This window comes from Semicossyphus pulcher, unplaced genomic scaffold, assembly GCF_022749685.1.
Source record: "Semicossyphus pulcher isolate SPU_LCO1_2020_fin unplaced genomic scaffold, fSemPul1.0.p SCAF_22, whole genome shotgun sequence".
Lineage (NCBI taxonomy): Eukaryota > Metazoa > Chordata > Actinopteri > Labriformes > Labridae > Semicossyphus > Semicossyphus pulcher.
Window position 1 is genome coordinate 18151573 of NW_027211696.1, and position 19911 is coordinate 18171483.

At 41.7% G+C, this 19911-nt stretch overlaps 1 protein-coding gene across 2 annotated transcripts; it reads right to left on the reverse strand.

Annotated features, from left to right (window-relative positions):
- Positions 1–572: 572 nt before the first annotated feature.
- Positions 573–18730, reverse strand: LOC138602084 (secretory carrier-associated membrane protein 1-like). Of its 2 annotated transcripts, none has more exons than XM_069673474.1 (9): positions 18557–18730; positions 12313–12390; positions 10342–10446; positions 9777–9888; positions 8409–8537; positions 6173–6332; positions 5690–5791; positions 4958–5075; positions 573–4271 (listed from the first exon to the last, which is right to left on the reverse strand). In XM_069673474.1, the coding sequence occupies exons 1-9, from the start codon at positions 18611–18613 to the stop codon at positions 4122–4124; spliced, it is 1011 nt and encodes a 336-aa protein (XP_069529575.1). In that variant the 5' UTR covers positions 18614–18730; the 3' UTR covers positions 573–4121. The 2 variants fall into 2 exon arrangements, with proteins under 2 accessions (XP_069529575.1, XP_069529576.1); XM_069673475.1 differs by lacking the exon at positions 18557–18730 and adding an exon at positions 13078–13174.
- Between the last annotated feature and the right edge of the window lie 1181 nt (positions 18731–19911).

Sequence of the window (19911 nt, forward strand, 5' to 3'; positions counted from 1 at the left end):
GTCACATACATGAAGGGCTGACCCCGGTCAGTCGTGTTTACTTTTACATCAGTAAATGATCTGAACACTGCCTCCCTACTGAGTATTCTAATACTTTTGGAGTTAATAACTATATAAACTACATATCCACTTAATCACATTTGCAGTGAATTAATCTGTCGGGTTCTTTGATAACTACTGACCTCATGTGGTCATTATCTGCTGGTGCAGCCCACTGACATATTCACTCATTTGCCGTCGCAGACAAAGCATCGTTCTTAAATGTTATTTTTATTTATTAATGTGCAATATCACTATCTCACTTCTCAACATGCGCAATACTTCTCTTATTTTATTACATCAGGTGGTCCATTTGTTCATTGAATTCATGCTGTACACTTAGTTATCTTATTAGCCCTATTTTTATATGCTCTTTATTGTAATGTCGCACTATCCACTTTGCTGCTGTAAATGTCCCTGTTGTGGGATGAATAAAGAATTATCTTATCGTAAAATGACACGAAGCTTCGTCTTGCGAGGTCGAAAAACTCTACACAAAAAAGCTAAAGACAAAAACAGATACAGAAGAAGAATTTTATTTAGTGTTAATACAATAAATATACAAAACTCAAACTACTCAACATGCGGCTGAAGGTGAAACCAGAGTGCATCTTAAAATCGCAGCCAAATTTAGAGCAAATATCCGTCTGATAATCGTACAAAATATACAAACACCCCTCACGACTTTATTTTCCAATACATTTAAATGTTACAGTCGGAGATGCTTTTGAACATTTCATTCTCAGTGTTTCTACCACAAACCAGGTTGATTATGAAGCTTAAAGCCACGGTCCATCTACAGTACAGCACACAGGTCACGTGGCATTGCAGCCTAACGCCTCTCTTTAATTAAACGAGTCGAAAACAACAGCAGGAGCCACTCAAGACCGAATAATCTCATGTCGCTTTGTACGTATGAATGTACTCAGGAGGAATACACATGCACTGGTTCCAAATCAAACAGGTGGGGAATAAAAGAGGAGCAAAATAAGGCAGGAAGCTTAAAGTCCCACAAACAGACTTAAAAGGCCAAACTCCCACTGTTTACACTCCTACACAACACACACACGAACACACACATACAGAAGGCGTAACTGGCTTTAACATGAGACACATTCGAAACACTTTGCAGCTTTCACTGACGCAAAATAAGGTCGGCATCGTATAGAAAAAGACACATTCAGAGATGTGATTAGCTGAAGGTCAGTGATAGTCAATCCACAATATGCAGGCAAGTATCATTACAGCATTACTGGCCCATATTTTGTCATTAATATTGCGATATATTGATTTACAGCATATATGTTTAAAAACAGCAGGGCCAGCGTGTGTTTTAATTTCATACAATCTCGTATACGTTTTGAAACCGGTCATGCACGTGAAGAGAACGTCCTGAGTAGAAACTGAGGTAAGTCTCACAGAGGAAAGCTGGAGACGAGTCACACTTTGCTCTTCAGGTCACCTGTAGAAACATGCAGCTGTATGTACGCAGCAGTGGATGTCTTACCGTCATTCTGAGGACGCGATGGAAACGGTTTAGGCTGGATGTGAAAACTGCTGAACTCAGCTGGTGCACGTACGAGTGAGCAGTAACGAGCAGAAAGGGGGGGAGGCCGTTATTCTAATTATCCTTCCATTTGCACCGATTACAGGGAGCAGACGGAATCTAATGACGAGACTGAAAGTGCAACTTTAAATTGGATGTGGAGACTGTTAAAAGGCAAAAAAGATCGTAGCTAACAAGCAAACTTTTAAGAGAAGCTTCACCCAAATCTGTTAAGTATCAAACACGGCGTGTAGGCGGGGAAGGCAGCGGTTTAAAGTCTGCCGTTTTGAACTTCAAAACAACTCTGATCATTAAATTTAGTTGCTACAAAGCAGATTCAAACATCTACATAATTAATATCTCCTTCCTCTTTCCATATAGTCACTATGTTGCCAATGTATGACTAAACACACCAGCAGAGTTAAAGAGGGCAACAATCTACAGAGCTACAGCTTCTACGATTAGTCAGTTGGTTAAACGACAGGAAATGATCTCACAATCAGTAAAATGTTTCAGTCATCTTTCAGCTGGGGCTGCACCGTGCAGTGGTTAGTGCCGTCGCCTCACAGCTAGAAGGTTTCTAGTTCGAGTCCCGGTTTGGACGTAGCGGGCCTTTCTGCGTGGAGTTTGTTCTCCCCGTGCATGCGTGGGTTCCCTCTGGGTACTCCGGCTTCCTCCCACCGTCCAAAGACTCGTTAGGCTCATTGGTGACTCTTAATTGTGAGTGTGAGCGTGAAAGGTTGTCTGTCTCTATGTGTCAGCCCTGTGATCGACTGGCGATCAGTCCAGGGTGAAACCCCGCCTCTCGACGGCTGGGATAGGCTCCAGCCCCCCAACACGAGAAGCGGTATAGATAATGGATGGAAAACTACAACTCTACAGCTATGCTAGCTAGCAGCTGAGCAGCAGTGCTTTGAGCTTAATGCTTAAGTTAAAAGCTAGCATGCTATTGCTAAGCTGGTACAACGGTAGAGCATGTTTACCATCTTAGTTTAGCATGTTAGCTTGCTAAAATCTGCCAAAGCTGTTGGGAATAATATATATTTTGCATGTATTTGATCTAGGGATTGATAATATTGGATTTTTTGCCAATATCCGATATGCCGATATTTTCCAACCCTTTTTCCGATATATTCAGCGCATGTTTTTTTCCACCTAATTGCAGAGAACATCAAGTCTCCCCTGTAGTGGAATTTATATCATGCCTCCTATCACGCAGAAATAACATAATACAGTGCTTCTTAAAATGTGCACATGACTACTAGAATAGAAAACTACTTCATCTTAGGTTATGTACAAAACGGCATATTTATTTGTCTGTAACATTTTCTTTTTTGGTGGAATCGTCGAGCGTTTAGGCAAAATTAAACGGAAAAATTACATATATGCCGATTTGCCGATAATATCGTGCATCCCTAATTTGATCACAAACTAAAGCAGTCTAAATTTGAGGGTTGAAATTGGAGAGCATGATTGTAGGCGCCGAATGTCAGGGAAATCCACCTGATGGTTGTGGGGCGCAGAGGAAAAGTGAGAAGATCACTAAAGTCTTAAGGATTTATCGTCTGGGGATGATTAAAAAGCTGGACAAAATATCACGGCAGTAAATCCAATACTTGTTGAATTATTTCAGTCAGGATCAAAGTAGTTTGGACCGTCCAACAGACCTTCGTGTCCTTGTGACCAAAGTGCTAGCATAGCAAGATACACCAATCATCTGTTGGCTTTGTCTTAATTAGAATATTTAATGCTTTTTTACAACGTCTGTTAAAAAAAAAGCTAATTTAGAATATATTTTCTTTGTTTGATACTTAACACATAAGATTTTGGGTGAGAAAAAGACACTTTTTATAACATAATTTAGAGGAAAGCAGAAAGCAGAAGGCAAGGCAGTGAACAGGAATGCACGGCATTCATCTTCAACAATACACAGTCACTCCACCGGGGGGCAGCAGTGTTCAGTTATGTGCTCATGGAAATCAGCTAAAAAACACTAACGAGAGAAGGCTGCAGAGACGAGAGAGGACATCCTATTGTGCAGTAATAAATTAATCTTAAAATAGAGAGCTGTGATTGGGTAGATAAGGCCCAGACACACACACGGCTGATGGAGGGAAATGCCCAGGTAGGTTTAGAAAGTCAGACTTGGTTCAGCTACATTAGAATCCATCTACAGAGGACAAACAAGACATTTAAAGAGGCACACAAACATTCATTTAATTAGCCACACACACACATAAACACACACTCGCACACACCACATAAAAACTCACACAGAGAAGGTTAATTGGAGCACGCTGGTTGAGTGGTTGTAGGAGTGCAGCGTAGACGAGGGGGCTCAGAGTCTGTGATGAGAGTGCACAATTGTTGCCGGGGCACGTGGAGGCGAGAGACGTGAAATCCTGTCAGATTGTTCCTTTGATATTGTCAGAAGGCTGTGGGACTCTCCATGTGTTCAAACAGGGCATGGATGAAGAGGAGGAGGAGGAGGAGGGTGAGGGGATGGACGGAGAGATGAGCGACCTCTTTAAGCCGATCAGATCTGCTCCTTGAAGGACCCCTGTGCGGCCCTGGAGGCGGCATTAGCAGCGGCCGTCTGGACCGTCTTGTTGGACATGACGCCTGTGGCAAACTCCTGCTGGGCTCGCTCGAAGCTGGCACCCGTGGTTCTGTACATCCCGTGGACCTGAGGAGGAGGAGGAGGGAAATGAAGAGATGATTACAACGGAAGAAGCTCTAAGGGGGAAGTATTTTTTTATACATGTTCTGGCGTTTAATGACTTAAAGGTCACGTGCCAAATTAAATGACGTCAGCTAGAAGTGCCGAGTGTCGGATATCACTACAGAAAAGATTACGACAGACCTTTTTGCTGTTAAAGCTGTTACATAACTCTCTTCAAAGCCACCAGACTCCATTGACAAAAGACACAAATGCTACCTTGTAGAACACAGGAGTTTCTTTTGTTCGGCTACTTTGATTGGTTCGGGGTTTTTTGCGTTCTACAAATATTTTGTTGGAGCCGAACTCACCACTTAGAGCACCAAAGTCTCACAATAATGTAAACAAACTATTCGATCGAGGCGGCTGGAGACCAGCAACGCCGTTGTTCCTGCAAGTAAAATGACTCCTTTTGTAAATGAAATCTGGTGGCCTTCAAGCGAGCAATTTAACGGCAGTTTCCCCCCCCAAAAAAACAGGATGTTACTTTAACCAAACGATCTTTCACAGCAGGGATCCGTTCGATAATGTGGTTAGACACGTGTATTACTGTTGGAACTAACTGATCATCTTTAGGGCCCTGGTTTAAACGCACTGGAGTTCCCCTTTAATAGAGGCTACTTAAACTTCCTCTGGGATTGCTGTGTGTGTACCTTTTTGAACATGATGAGGGACATGACAGCCAGTGAGGTAAAGAGCGCAGCGATGAGGATCATGATGATGCCCACTGTGATACTCTTGTTCAGGCCGATCAGAGCCGAGATCCACCCACTGAGGACGAGAAAGTCATTCATTAGTACTTAGCTGGTAGTGCTCAGAAACTTGTTATCACCACTAGTTTGAGTAGCATTTGCTAAAAACTAAAGTGTCAAGCAGGAAATGACTGAGCCTCTTTATATAATAAAGGTACATACAGAAGATGTGAGACTTGTTTTCACCAAAGTCAAGACTTAAAGTAAGAATAAGTTAGTGTGAACAAATATTTCAAATAAAACCATTTCAGAAATCGATGAAACTTATGATTATTTTGATAATAAATCAATGCATCAGAGATTTTTTTAGATTTGTTGCTCGAGAAGTTGCTTTAAAAGTCCTGTTTTATCCAACCACAAATCAAAAACCTGAACGATATTTAATACAAAGCAACAAATACTTAAGAATCTGGAGCCAGTTTAGCGCACAGGAAATGTATTAGCAATTATTTGGAAAATGCATGAACCTTTAAGATCATGTTTCATGTTATAATTAAATGATTAATCTGTGAATTGTTGCAGATATTAAACATCCATTGCCATTAAAAAAATCCATGAGACAGAGGGTAAGCTCTAAACATGGCAGAAGAATGACGCATGATTTTCAGATTTCTTCTTGATGCGTTTTCTCACCTGGCGCCCCAACCGGCGATGCCGATACACTGGAGAACGTAGACTCCGAACTGACAGATGTACACGAAGAAGAAAACAAAGAACCTGAACGAGCTGTCACTCCTGCAGAGAGAGAAAACAGAAACAAGGCAAGGTCAAAACTTCAGGTCAGGTCAATGTGCGCTCCTGTGGGCAATGTGTTGCATGGACTGTCCTCATGAGGTCGATGACAACGTGTTTGAAAGCAGGTGAGGCCAGCGGAGGAGCAGCGGAGGAGCAGCCCCGCCTACTCCCCGAAAAAAGTATCCAGAGCCGTATAGACAAAGAGTTGTGTCAGTGGAGGTCGAATATACTCCATGATCCGCCATTGCGATGTCGCAACTCTCTCTCTCTACGGCTGTGAAAGTGCCGTCAGTCCGTCAGACTCGTGCGTAAAGTATAAACAACACAGTCAGAGAGTTTGTTTATTTGTAAATAAAAGGTAAATGCATTTGTGTGGTTTACCTGAACGCTCCATAAAGCGGTCTGTACCAGCAGACGAAGGAGCACGGTGTGAAGAGCATGAACCAGAGGATGGACAAACCAAAGTCCACCCCGTGCGATGCATCCACAAAGAACCAGGCCAGGCAGCCCACCATGTTGGCGAGCAGCGTCCCAGTGTGAACTGAAGGAAACAAACGTGCAGTCAGAGTCTGAATGAGTGTTTTAACCTTTGTGTTCACTGTGTATGATGGAAAATAAGCGGGTGGAGGAGTGTTTGCTAGCGGCTGGTGCTGTAGTGTCCAGTGTCCTGCCAAGTCCGGCTCGGGATGGAAGAGAAGGAAACACAGACGCTTAATATTTCAACACGTAACACGGCGCAGGACTGAGACCAGAACACACACGCTCACATTTATTATTCATTATTACCATTTGTTCTTAGGGTCCCAGCAGTGCCTGTAAAAGGATTGTACAGCAGCAGGGTTTGTGTAACCGAGGGGATTTCACATCACACTGTCAAATATGACATCAGCCTGCTGGATGGCAGAACAGGGCTGAGCGGGGGAGGAGCTGATGCGAGTTATCAGGCTCTAACCTGTAAAGTACTAAACAAGTGTGTTTGTTTATATGTTTGATTGTGCAATAAAATGATAACGTGTTAGAAAAGATAAAAAAGGTGTTGGAAAAACAGCAACAGTCTAACAAAATCCTCACAGTAAAGCTGGAATAAAACACAACAAACATAAAAACACCAAAACAGACACAAAAAGAAAAGCAGGTTTAACGTGATGTTCTTTGAGGGAGTGAAGATTGACTCGGGAGAGTTTAACATGCCTAAAAAAGTATCTCCTTTTGTCCTAAGTCTGCATCTAAACCAACCTTTCAGGGATCATCTGACCCAGCTCCTTCGTCGGACCACATGACTGCACCACATGCCCTCGTCATGTGGCTGCTGAATGCCATTCGAGGCCATTCTTTCACTAAATCGCAGAAGTGCAGATTGTGATTTTCTTTCACCTCGTAGGACTGAGATACAGAGGTTGTAGAGAGAGGGAAAGGGGCTGCAAATATTCTGGGGTCAGTTGGTAAATAATTTATTGACCATGTAGATTAACTGTAAAGCTAAAATGTCAAACTGACCCAGGCTATTCTTTAAATTAGGTCACTTTAAAGATGGCTAAACAGTGTCTTTCTCTCATTCTGGGTTAGTTTGATCAAAGAGCAAAGTTTCTTTCAATTCATATAATATTCCTGTTACTGAGCTACTGTATAAAAACACTTCAAATCTAAATATGTAATATTGTAAATCATAATCACTTCTTGCAGTAAGTCCAGTGTTATTAAATCCAGTCAGTAACTGGATGAATTAGGGCTGCAAAACTTAAAGGGCCAATTTGCCGAATTTTCAACCTCCGATCATGCTATTATGTGGACCTAATGCCATTATGGTAGGAAGAAATGTAATTTCTCTCTGTGCCTTTGGAGGACGCTATCCGCTTCTCCAATGGGCCCTGGAAAACCTCCACCAGACTACGTAAAACGCGTCATCTGGCAGAGGCCAGGGAGCTCGCTAAACTACACTTCCTCAATCTGGGACGCCCGCCTCTGATGTCATATCTCGTTCAAAATCGTCAGATTTGAAATGTAGACTGCAGACCTGAAGAGTTTTTAGATGATCCACCGGTATATTCTCGTCATATTTGAGATTCTGTAGATTCTGAGGGAGGGCCGCAATGCATGCTGGGTGTTGTAGGAATGTAGAATGGGCGAAACCATGAGCTGTTTGTACAACTTTCTCCACTTTCAAATATTATTCCTTCTATCGATTACAGAGAACACCAGCTTTGACTGACAGTGGCAAATTGCTCCTTTAAAGGACGCTCAACAAGGATTAATTTGATGACTGACTACTAAGTGTTATAAGTGCGAGTATTCATTGTTTAGTCCGTAATGTACCAAACTGTGAAAAGAAGGCCAGACGAAACATCTTCAAATTGTTGGATAATTACCAAAATCAGTTGAAGAAGAAGAAGAAGGGAACGTTTGGCATTTTTGCTTAATATCTACTTAATCTATAATCAAAATAGTTGCAGATTATTTCTCTTTGGATCAACAAATCTATTACTTGACTGATTGTTTCAGTTGTGGGTTATGCTGCGCTCCCCTGTGTGAATGAACTCACTGCCTGGGACTGAAAATGATGCATCAGACATGCTAAATACGAATGTTCAACATGAGGGATAAAAGAAAAGCCACTCACACATCCAGAGGTAATACATGATCTTGACCGTCTTCTGAAACTCTACAGGGATGTCCACTGTGATGTCGTGGTAGAAACAGGGGCCCACAGGGAGGTTCTCTGGGAGGGGAGGCCAGTTGTTTTTCCTGCCTGAAACAGAACCACACAAGACGTGATTGTAAAGTTTTTAGAGAAACATAAAGTCATGTTATATAATTAACTGAGTTACTGCAGCTTATCTACAGTAAACAAAGGCATCCTCTGATTTCCTGTCTTTCACACCTTTTATTAAACCCACCATATGGTTGGCAGTGAGATACAAAGGAGCTGCTTTGACTTGTTTGTGCCTAATGAGGTCTAAAATAGAAACCTTAAGCTTCAAATCAGCAGCCATATGTTCAGGCTCTGCAGAGAAGCTACGAGAATTTAGAGTTTCAACATGTTCTTGCATTACAAATTAGTTAAGATCGACCACCATGTCTGTATGCTAAAATTAAAGCTAGAGCGCCATCTGAGCTTAGCAGCATGTGTGCAGCATTTGAGTCCAAGACCAATTTCCCTACGGAGACAAAGTGTATCGTATCATGTCGTGTCATGTTGAATAATCGCAATGTATCGTGCTGTGTCGTGCCGTATTGTGTCATATCGCAATGTATTGCGTCGTAATGTGCCATATTGTGTTGTAACCCATCGTGTTGTAACGTGTCATGTCGTATCGTATCATATATCATATCGTGTCTTATCGTAACATGTCGTGTCAAAACATGTCATATCGTATCGTGTCATAGTGTTGTATCGTGTCGTAACCTAATGCGTCCTAACGTAACGCGTCGTAACGTATCGCGCTGTAACGTATCGCGCTGTAACGTATCGCGCTGTAACGTATTGCGCTGTAACGCATCGCGTTGTAACGTATCGTAACGTATCGCGCTGTAACGTATTGCGCTGTAACGTATTGTTACGTATCGTACTGTAACGTATCGCGTTGTAATGCATCGTGTCGTAACATATCGCTCTGTAACGTATAGCGCTGTAACGTATCGTGTTGTAACGTATCGCGTCGTAATGTATCGTGCTCTAACAGAGCCAAAGGTTCCCAACCTGTCCCGATAAAATAATCAAGTACTCCTTTATCGACGCCACCAGGAACTCCTGGTTGGGAATGACTGTGGGAGGCTCAGCTAATTTCCTGGAGCTTCATATTTAGCACACAGATATTTGAATCATAATAATATGCGTTAAGTTAGTGTGGTTTTACAAAGCTGCACTTGACCTGCTGTTGTAGAAGGTCATTTTGAGCCTCTGTGGGCTATATCAGTACAGCATCAACAGTATCATTTTTCAGTCATGACAGCACTGATCTGATGCTGATGTTTGTCTGATGCTGACCTCCTGAAGCACTGAGTGACTGCATCTCTCTCTCCCGGCGGTCCAGCTCTGCCGCCTTCTTTTCCAGCTCTTCCTGTCTCCTCAGCAGCTCAGCGGCTCCTCGTGACTGATCCTACACACAAATACACACAGATATAAAACATATGTCGAACAGGATTGATGTGAGACTGTTCCTGCAGACTATTTTCAGCTCAATAGGAATTCTCTGTTTCTGCTTTAAAGAAAATCCATCCTTCTTGCAGGTGCAGCACAACCCTGAGGGAAACACCACAACAGCATGTTCCCAGGAGGCTGACGAGAAATGAGATGCACCATCACAAGTTATTTCCTCTGGCTGTCTGGGTTTCTCTGTGTCTCCCTCAGCGAGGAGGAAGCAGCCTCCCACTGAGCGGCTTTTCAGTCCACAAACTCAGCATGAAACCGGCTCTGATGTTTATGTGTTTTCTGTTTCCCCTCACCATCTCTGCTTGATGGATGCTAAACCAGCTTTGTGACGATATAAAGATTCCTCAGCGGACCAAAGAGCACAAAGTAAAGACAATAGGAGTGTTCTGGTCTGTCGTACCTGCGCCTGAGGCTGTGAGTAGGCAGGAGGCTCCTCTGTGGGTTTCATGATGGCGGGCTGTGTGTTGGTGGGGGCTGCAGTTCTGGGTGCCATACCTGCAGGAGCCTTCGGAGGAAACGCATACATGAATTTTAAGCCAAACCAGGTTGTCATTTCAGTCATAAACAGTGTGGTGTAACGACAGGGATGCTTTTTATAGACAATTCTAACTTCACTCTTCTTCTTCTTCTCCATCTATTTTATAAACACAGTTCTCTTCATACCTCTAGCTGTCTTTACCTTGTCTATAATATCATACTGTTGCCAATATCAAACTAGCACTACTAATTTTGCAAAAATAACTGCTGCACATGTTCATGCTGTTTATGTATCTGAATATATCCTTAACTACCCCTTACTCTTTACTCTACTTATTCCCCCTGTATATGAACTCTGGAATTAATGCTTAACTGTATTTTGTTGTCTCAGTACGCAGCAATAAAGATGAATGTTATCTAGAGCTGTCTGTGAAGAGAGGCGGGGTTACACCTGGACTGATCGCAGGGCTGACACAAAGACAGACGACCTTTCATGTTCACATTCACACCTACGGGCAATTTTAGAGTCACCAATGAACCTAACGAGCATGTCTTTGGACTGTGGGAGGAAGCCAGAGTACCCGGAGGGAATGCAAACAAACAGCCTGTTACGTTTGAACCTGGATTTGAACCAGGAACCTTCCAGCTGTGAGGCGACAGCGCTAACCAGGTCATGGGAATTTGAAGTGTGATCTAAAAGGACACTGGACTCGGTTGAAGCTTGTTTCACCCCTCATCCGAACTGAAGAAGCCTTTCGCATGAGAGGCGAAACGTCTTCGAGAACTTCAACCAATTCCAGTTACCTTTTGAGTTATCTGGCACTGCAGGATTTTCTAGATTAGTTGTCAAATCTCAAATTCATCCCAAACTATTTTGATAACTGTTTAATGTGTTTGAATTTTCTTTCCAAAAAAAAAAAAAAGCCATGTAGTGCGGCTTAGGCTCAAATTAGCTTAAATCGCACGTCCCATATGCAGGGGCTACAGTCCTCGATGCGGCTGCCCCCGGGTTCGACTCCCTCCCTCGACCCTTTGCCGTGTGTCATCCCCATTCTCTCTCTCCATCTGTTCTGACACTATCCACTGTCCTCTCTTAATAAAAGGCATAAAAGGTAAAAAAATACAAGTTTACAGAAAAATTATGAGCAGCAAGAATGATCTGATGTCAGCTTCTTAATTGTGAAAAATGTCTGTTTCCTTTCCTCATCTATGATCTTATTTGTAAGGAGAACTGTGCAGTTACAGTTATTACAGTCGAGTATCTAATTTAGTTTTTATACAGGTCTGTAATATTTAATTCTAATGTAGTGGAAACGAAAAGTAGTGAAGCTGAGATGTAAATAATAAACTGGGTCTGACTGTTTTGATCTCTTCTGTTACTACAGAAATAGTTCCCGAGCCTTCAGGAGACTGAGCCTACGTGTGAGATGTGTGTGTGGTTCCTTTGATACATGTAGGAGTGATGAGCGAAGGGAATTACACGGCGTGCTCAGATAATTGTCTTACTCATCGTTTCACACCATCTCTAAATCAAAAGGGACGATAATATTCTCATGGCTTCTGAGTCACATCATAGCCCAGAAACAACTCGGGCCGCAGCTAATGTTATTTTCCACATTATGCTCAATTAGCTGATTAGTTTTTGGCCTATTATATATCAGAAAAAGTGTGTCGCAAAGCTGAAGAGGACGTCCTCGAATGTGTAAAGAAACCAGGAAATATTCACATGTAAGAAGCTGGAATCAGAGAATTCAAACCGATGAATCAATTATTAAAACATTTGGAACTAGTTTACAACTAATTAATGAGTGGTGGCAGCTCTTAAAGTATGTTAATTTCGATCTTACATCTTTGTACGGACTTGTTGCCACTTGAAAGGTGTAAAAGTACTCACTGGTTTGGCATCTGTGAAGGGATTGTACTCCTCTAACCCCGGAGGAGCCGCCTGTCTTACTTGTGTCACTGATGGATCCTGAGAAAACACATTTATAAAAGATGAAAACACATTAAATGAAAAGAAGAAAAGCTTCACAAGCGGTGTGAAATAATGACTCAAGTGTTATGAATAGTTTTGGTGTGAGAACGCCACAGCCTTGGCATCGTCTATCCGTGTGTTTTCACCAAGGACAGCAGCAAGAGTGAGAGTAAAAACCCTCCATTATTCTGCCACTTCGAGGCCAAACAGCCCTCTTTATTCAAAACGCAACAGGCCTGTAATTCAATGCTGGCAAAGATGGGATGATTCCAATAATTTCCACGGGAAGACGTCTTAAAATAGCCGTGTCCATGAGTTTCAGAGGGCGGGGGGTGGGAATGCTTCTGGCTGCTACAGACGAGTATGCTGCGCTAGGCACAAAATCAAAGCACGAACGCACTTAATGCTGCTTTTGAGAACATTCTGGATTTGCAAGACAAGCAAATTCAAGACCAAAAAAAAAGTACAATGTCAACACAGAAGGTGAAGTAAAGGATGGAGCCAGAACGTCCAGGAAAAGCCTCTCATTGTTTGCAGTGAGCTATGTTTACATATGGCGTGTATGCAACTACAGCTACTGCACACTTCAAAGGCGTCTTCAGCCTCTATTTGCATGATAATTCCTGCTCCTGCTCACATCAGTTCAGCTACATTTCCATATGTTTCTTATTATAAAGGGCTTACCATCAGCAGCTGTCAGTCACACACCAGTCTCATTCAAATCTTCTGCCTGAGATTAAAATCCAATCCTGCTCTGGTATCCTCATCCAGCCTCAGTGCAGCTCTCTCTCTGTCTCTCTGAAGACTCTTGTGGGAGCATCTCTTCCTCTACACACACACACACATACACACACACACACACTCGAAGGCTGCAACTTGTCACCAGACCGGGGTCATGAATATTTCAGGGTATGTTGCGTTTAAAGTTTAATGTCGCCCTATTGCGCAGCCAAACAAACACATGCATATTCACAAGTTTTCTTCTTGAAGTCTACAGTTACAGGAGGAAACATCACCATGCAGACTCAGCCTGTTGCATGAAGGTGTGAACTCTCATCTGCTGGTTATAGATTTCCTGTCACCAAACAAAGCACAAGCTAACAAGCTTGCATATCTGCAAAGTAGCTGCACGAGCAGTTGCGTAAGTCTTAGTAAGTGATGTTCTTTTAGCCAAGACTTCAACACTTTCTAGGGCTGGACGATGTGGAAACAAATATCTATATTGATCGATTTCTATCACCACGAGTGATTTGATAACGGTGCCTATCCTGTTAATGAAGGAGGCCTGAAGAAACCAGACGGGTCATGTGTTAAACTTCACAATATAATACATTTGAGAAAACATCAGTATTTCTCTGACAATAAACTGTATGAAAAGATGGACGACATGACAGCTCCCTGAAAGTGAAGCGCCCCCTGCTGACTGGCTGCAGTATAGGTCATAAAGCCCGCCTCCTCCATGTTAACAGATGGGACATGAGTCAAACTATAAAATCAAAATACATTTTTCTCAAACATGGTTTCTGTCATTATAGTTAGTTCTTATCATGCTGATTTATGTCCAAGTGTGCGTTTATTTTTAATTAGATATTTGATGCTGTCAAAAGGATGATTGACAGCTCTGTTGACAAATACGGCTCCTACAGCCGATCTGTTCCCGGATTAGCAGAGTAGAGGAGGAACGGCGAGAGGAGACGTAACTAAAACAATCACTTCAGTCATTGAAGTTTCCATACCTGTGAACGTTAACCTCAGACCGACACAGAGAAGCTGTTCTGTTTTGGTTAGCAGAAGTGGCTCCACCTGTGAATCTCTACTGCGCAGACTCTGGCTCCAAATGACGTCACCATTGCACGATGGCAGCGCCTATCACAGGGGCTATTTTGGCATCACTTTGAGACAATGAGAGCAGATGGAGGCGCGTCGTCCATCTATAGATACAGTCATTGGTTTTTACCGAGTCCTGTTATCCACAGAGGTCTCCTCCTCTTTAAAACAAACAAACCTGGTAATTAAAACCTTCTGGTACTCAACAAGTCAGGTGAGGGGGGCCGCTAGCCAGCGAGAGAGCTGCTTACCACTCTCGGTTAGCAATGTCCTTATTTTAGAAGGTTAAAGGGAGCTGTCTTTAACAGTCGCTGATGCTATTATCTTTACTCCCTTTAACAGAAGACATCCACTTTCTTCATCCGCAGCTTAAACCAGTGATGCCCAAACCTGGACTGCCAGGTCAACATATGGCTGACGATGAATCTTTATCAAACTACTAAAGCAAAGACAAAGAAATATGAAGAATCATATCTCTCCCTCGGCTTCACCTGTACACACTGGGAGTTTTCCTTCTGCACTGAGCAGCAATAAAGTAGCAGCTGGCCTGTTTCACTTTTCTTCTCTATCACACGTCCTGCAATGTGACTATTGTACTACACTTCACAACTGTGATGGTGGTTTCAGCCCTATTCTCAACTGTCATGCCAAAGCCCTATTCTCAACTGTCATACCAAACAGAGTGGCTTTACGACGCTCAACTCGCGCCCCTCAGCTATTGTGGTTTCACCTCTGATTGATGAAGCAACAGGCAGGAACTTTAAGGCCATCACTCTGTCAACAACACCATTGCAAGGCGCATTTATGACATGCCAACAGATATGGAGGAGCAGCACGTGTCTGATAGCTTGTGTTGGCGTATATGGATGTATATGTGTCGATGAGTATGGTGAGGGGTGGGGTGGCTTGTATATATTTTCATCTACCAAGGAGGGCCCTGCAGAAAAAGTTTGGGAACCACCGGCTTAAACGAAGCTTTCCTTTCTTATGTGTGATAGACCGTTTGATCTACGACATACATGTTATAGTGATACCCTCTGATGAAGGTTGTATCCACCACCTGGATGTATGTGACGGGGAAGCTCACGCTCATCACCCACATTTCACATCTCTGTGATATCTACGCTTCCTCATATTTCCTTCAGCTCCCTGTAATTAGCCTACATCCAGAGAATTAGGCCAAAACCGAATGAACAATCTGACGCATGACTGGGAGTGATGAAATTCAGCAGAAAGAAGCAGCCGGAGGGGACCGGAGCACCACATGTCCCTCTGACAGCGCCATATGATTTCATAAACTATTGAAGAGTTTCGCTCAGAGACGGGAACAAAGCTCCACTTCTCCTTCGGGCCAAAAAGTGTGAGCCAACAAATGAGAGAAAATGGCAGGACAGCAGGGGTTCACTGGTCGTGTCACTATGTTAATGTGGCTGCCTGAGTTATTCGCTTTTGATGCGTCCAACGGTCAAACTGTGCCGTCAGCTTCTTTCACTTCCACACACTGAGTGAGCAAGGCGGTGGCTTTTTAAGTTTATAACACATTACAGCCACTACAATAGAAGAAAATATGCATTAGGAATGACTGTGTCATGATGTATAAGTATATTATATTTAAAGAGCAGCTCCAGTCATGTTTTCAGACGTATAAAACGCTCTGCTTGAAGTAATAAATTGTGTCTGACTTTTTTTCCCTGATGAATACGTTTAAGTACCTTCTAAAAATCCTCCCGAGGCGTCTCCTCCTTCTCCCTCATTAAAGATTCCTGAATCTGTCCCCGCCCACTATGCACATTTCCAACCGCCCCCTCCATTGCAAAAACAAAACACGCCTCTGCCGTCGTTTAGTGGCAACTTGTTGAAACTTTGCTAGCTTGAAATGTAGTCATTAGTAGTAGCAACGTTAGCGTAAATTACAATGTCGGTTACAGCTGGCTCGCGCATCACCGAAGTGGTTGCCATAGGTTACACATAACGATATGCATAGCGTCACCCTGTCCATTAACGGGATTGGCTCCTTAGGTTTGTGACGTCTCAAACCTGCCAATCTGAATACGTGTTGTTCAGCCTGTCCTTGGTACACTGCAGTTTAAAAGCAGACAGGCCCAGCCATGGAGATGACTGCTGATGTTGTCCCTGATATGTCTTTTAGCACATGAAGAACACCACATGGAGATGTTTACAGGGTTAAACACCTGATGTTCACTGGAGGGGGTCTTTAAATTCCCAGATGTGCTGATAATAACTTGTGAATGCTGGTTTTCTTTTCTGTATATGAAATCTTATGAAATTAACTTCTTATTTCCTTCTTTATAAACCAGTCCCAATATAATTTTTGACATGCTACAAGATAAAGCACTAAATCAAACATAAAAGGGATGCAACTAATTATTATTAAAATTACTGATTGATCTTTATTTTCTCTATTACATATCACTAGAAATAAAGTAAAGAATGCTAATCACGATACCCTCAGGACCATATTATGTCTGACCAAGTGACCGACAGTCCAAACTATTCAATTTATTGTAACGCAAGACCACGAAAAGTACTGAATTCTCACAGCTGAGAGCCGGGAACCATCAAATGTTTGGTAAAAAAGCAAGTAGGCTACTCGACCAACAATGTAAAACTTTAATAGAACAAGACTAAGAGACCCAGCAAATATTCACACTGAATGATCTGGAAGGTAAGAGATTTTTGGCATTATTAAATTCAAACAAATAATTATAAATAAGTTGCAATATACAGCATGTTGCTTGACTAATCAATTAATCTGCTAGCCTTTTCAGCTCAAATGAAAATGCTAATTAGCTGCTGCTCTGGTGCCCGTGTTAAGTACACCTGATATGAGGAGATAGGGGAGGAAACACTGTGCTGCGAGGGAGGCTGAGAATGAAGGGCTGAAGAGCACATGATCAAATAAGTGCATGTTTTCACAATGACAAGACACTGTTTACACAAGGCCAACCACATAGCAAAGGCATGACAGTAAGCAAAATGTAGAACCACAATCAGGCTGCATGTTCTGCTCTCATTTACTCTCTTTTCCTGTTCTATACAGACGACTGCCACTCAGGTCAGTGTTCTGATTCAGCTCTCATATCTTTGGTAAGTAAATATGATGACCCTAGGCAGCACTAAAATGCTATAAACAAAGTGGTCTAACTGGTTAAACTCAGAGGAAGTTGCATTTGGTTCACCATCTGACTCTTGAAGCTCCTACTGTTAACCATAACGAGGAAATCGAGCAGGTATACTCGGGTCGCATGATCGACCATTTGTTATCCTGGAGAGACCACACTGAAAAAAGACAAAACAAAGAATTTCTTTCCTCCATTGTTTTATATCTTTTCTGGAGAGTAGTCAAATTCTTGTTTTGTATTATACTTCTGTGTCCTGCAGTACTGTAACAACACAGGGTACAAGTTTCTTTCACAAAAGAACAGTTGAGAAACTCTACAATGAAATCATGTCGAGGCTGGTCAGCATTAATAATAAAGTAAGACTTAATCACTATTTTGTACACCAGTCAATAAACAGATTTTATATGGAGCTTAATCAAAGATCAGAAGTACGCTGAAGGGACTTTAATACCGTTTTGTGTTCATAAAGTTATTTAAAGTGTATGCATCTTTGTATCTTGTCTTTACTTCTTATGTTGCAAATGGAGCTGCTGTGAGGCAAGAAAAAGTGTTTTTCATCAATCAATTTTCTCAAGAGCCACTAAAATGACCTTTTAGAGGCTTATTTATAATGCATGAATTATGGAATCATCCCATTAAATCATAGCCCTCATATTGAGTTGTTATTATGATCTTTTTTTGGGGAAGTCAGATATTGGCATATAATCCAAACATGTATCTAAACAGGAACAACACTAGGCAAACAGCAATGCAATATAACAATAGATATTAGCATGTTCACTTTACAGGTTTAGAAAGTGAAAGTGAAGATGCAAATGGGAAACGGCGGGTTTGAATAAAGCACCACATAAACAACCTGCTGCTTGATAAATCATAAGATAGCACATGGTGTATCATTAAGAATGCTAACACAACATATCAAGCTAGCTAACACAACACTGCCTGGTTACCTTTAAATGTTATGTCACACCAGTCAGACAAAGTGTACCAGTAATAAGTGACAGACTCACTAAAGCCAATCAAAAAAGTAAATTAACATTCATTGCCAGCTACTGTCACTATTATTTAAACGTTACTACTTATATTAACGTTGCTTAACACAGAGCAGTCAGTGTCACAGCGTCAACCTGGTATTACAGTGAAATAATTCAAGAGCTAATGCTAATATAGCTAACTTAGCTAGCTTACGTTACCTGAAAAGGGTTGCTGAACTCCGGGTCCGCGAACGGGTTGCTGTCGAAATCTGACATTCTCCTCAAAGGATACCTTTCCCTTCCCTTAAACGTGTCTCTCAAAACTAATAGTTACACCACTTCTCAGAGATAACTACTTAAAAAAGAAGGTCGACTGGCTTTGAGTCAGACGCAAGAGATGTCACGGTCGGAGGTAAAGTGAAGTGTTGACTGTGTCCAGAGATACTATCGAGGTGGGGATTGGTCACCAACAGCTGATCAAGGATCAAATGCAATACAACCGGATACAACGTGACGGCAGGCGGAAGTTGAAAAACGTCACGTCCCAGATGCGGAAGAAGAAAATTGTGAAAAATGTTTTTCTACTTGCAAAATCACACATAAATAAATCCAAACTTACAAATTATAAGCCACCTTTTTAACATTTATAAATTAGGTCAAGCAATACATCTCTTCAATACTTTATTCCCAAGATAAGAAAGCTATAAAAAACATATCTTTATGTTATGGATCAATTTCTAATCTCAGTGTTTACAAGATCCCCTGTCTTTTATTTTTCTTTGTGTTTTCTAAATAAGCTTTTACCCTGCTTGTTAGAATGATCTTTCTCAATAAAAAAAATGGGTGGTGAAAAGTTTTTATTTCTCACACAGAAATGATCTAAGTCACCACCAAGGCCCAAAAACTAAGATCTCTGCTTTAATCTATAAGTTTAGTAAACAAAAAAGTATGAAACGGTGGGACACTTTTATTTCAGTGTACTCCCGATTGCCTTTTTCTTGTTTTTCCTTTTCCTCATTAATGTAAACATTTCTTTAAGAAATTCATGCAGAATAATATTTGACTCCCTACACCGCCCCCGCTTTTAAAGGGTTTGGGAGACAGTTTTCGAAAAATTAAACATTTCAAACTAAAAGGGGCATTAAATGTATGATATTAATCACAATGGCAAATTGGTTTGGTACATTAATTGTTGTAACTGTAATTGTTGTATCTCAAAAAGAAACGTAATAAGGTTATGACAGTTATCTGGAGTAGTAGTTCATCATCGATGTATTTCTTTTTTTTTATCCCATAATTTAATGTTAAATCATTGAAAAAGTTTGACGAGTACAGACATTTTCGTTCACTTTCTCCCTTTCCGATTAGAACCACAGTACCGTTGTTACCACGGCAACACAACGGTTCGGGGCGTTTTCATCATAGATCTGGAAATCATAAACGAGTCGTCAGTTAGGGCAGTTAAAGCTATCATTTCTAGAAATTGCGGATCTATGTTCCATCTGCAGCTGAAGCCCTGTCATGTGACACCAACTTGTCCAGCTCACACTTCCGCTACTGCGTGTAAAAAAGTT

Excerpts from the sequence above, each read along its gene's own strand:
- LOC138602084 (XM_069673474.1), bottom strand. The coding sequence starts at position 18,613 with ATGTCAGATTTCGACAGCAACCCGTTCGCGGACCCGGAGTTCAGCAAC. Across the intron at positions 9,889-10,341 it reads ACTCACAGCCTCAGGCGCAG|GATCAGTCACGAGGAGCCGC; the intron begins GTACGACAGACC and ends ATTTGTGTGTAG. Across the intron at positions 4,272-4,957 it reads CCCTCATCATGTTCAAAAAG|GTCCACGGGATGTACAGAAC; the intron begins GTACACACACAG and ends CCTCCTCCTCAG.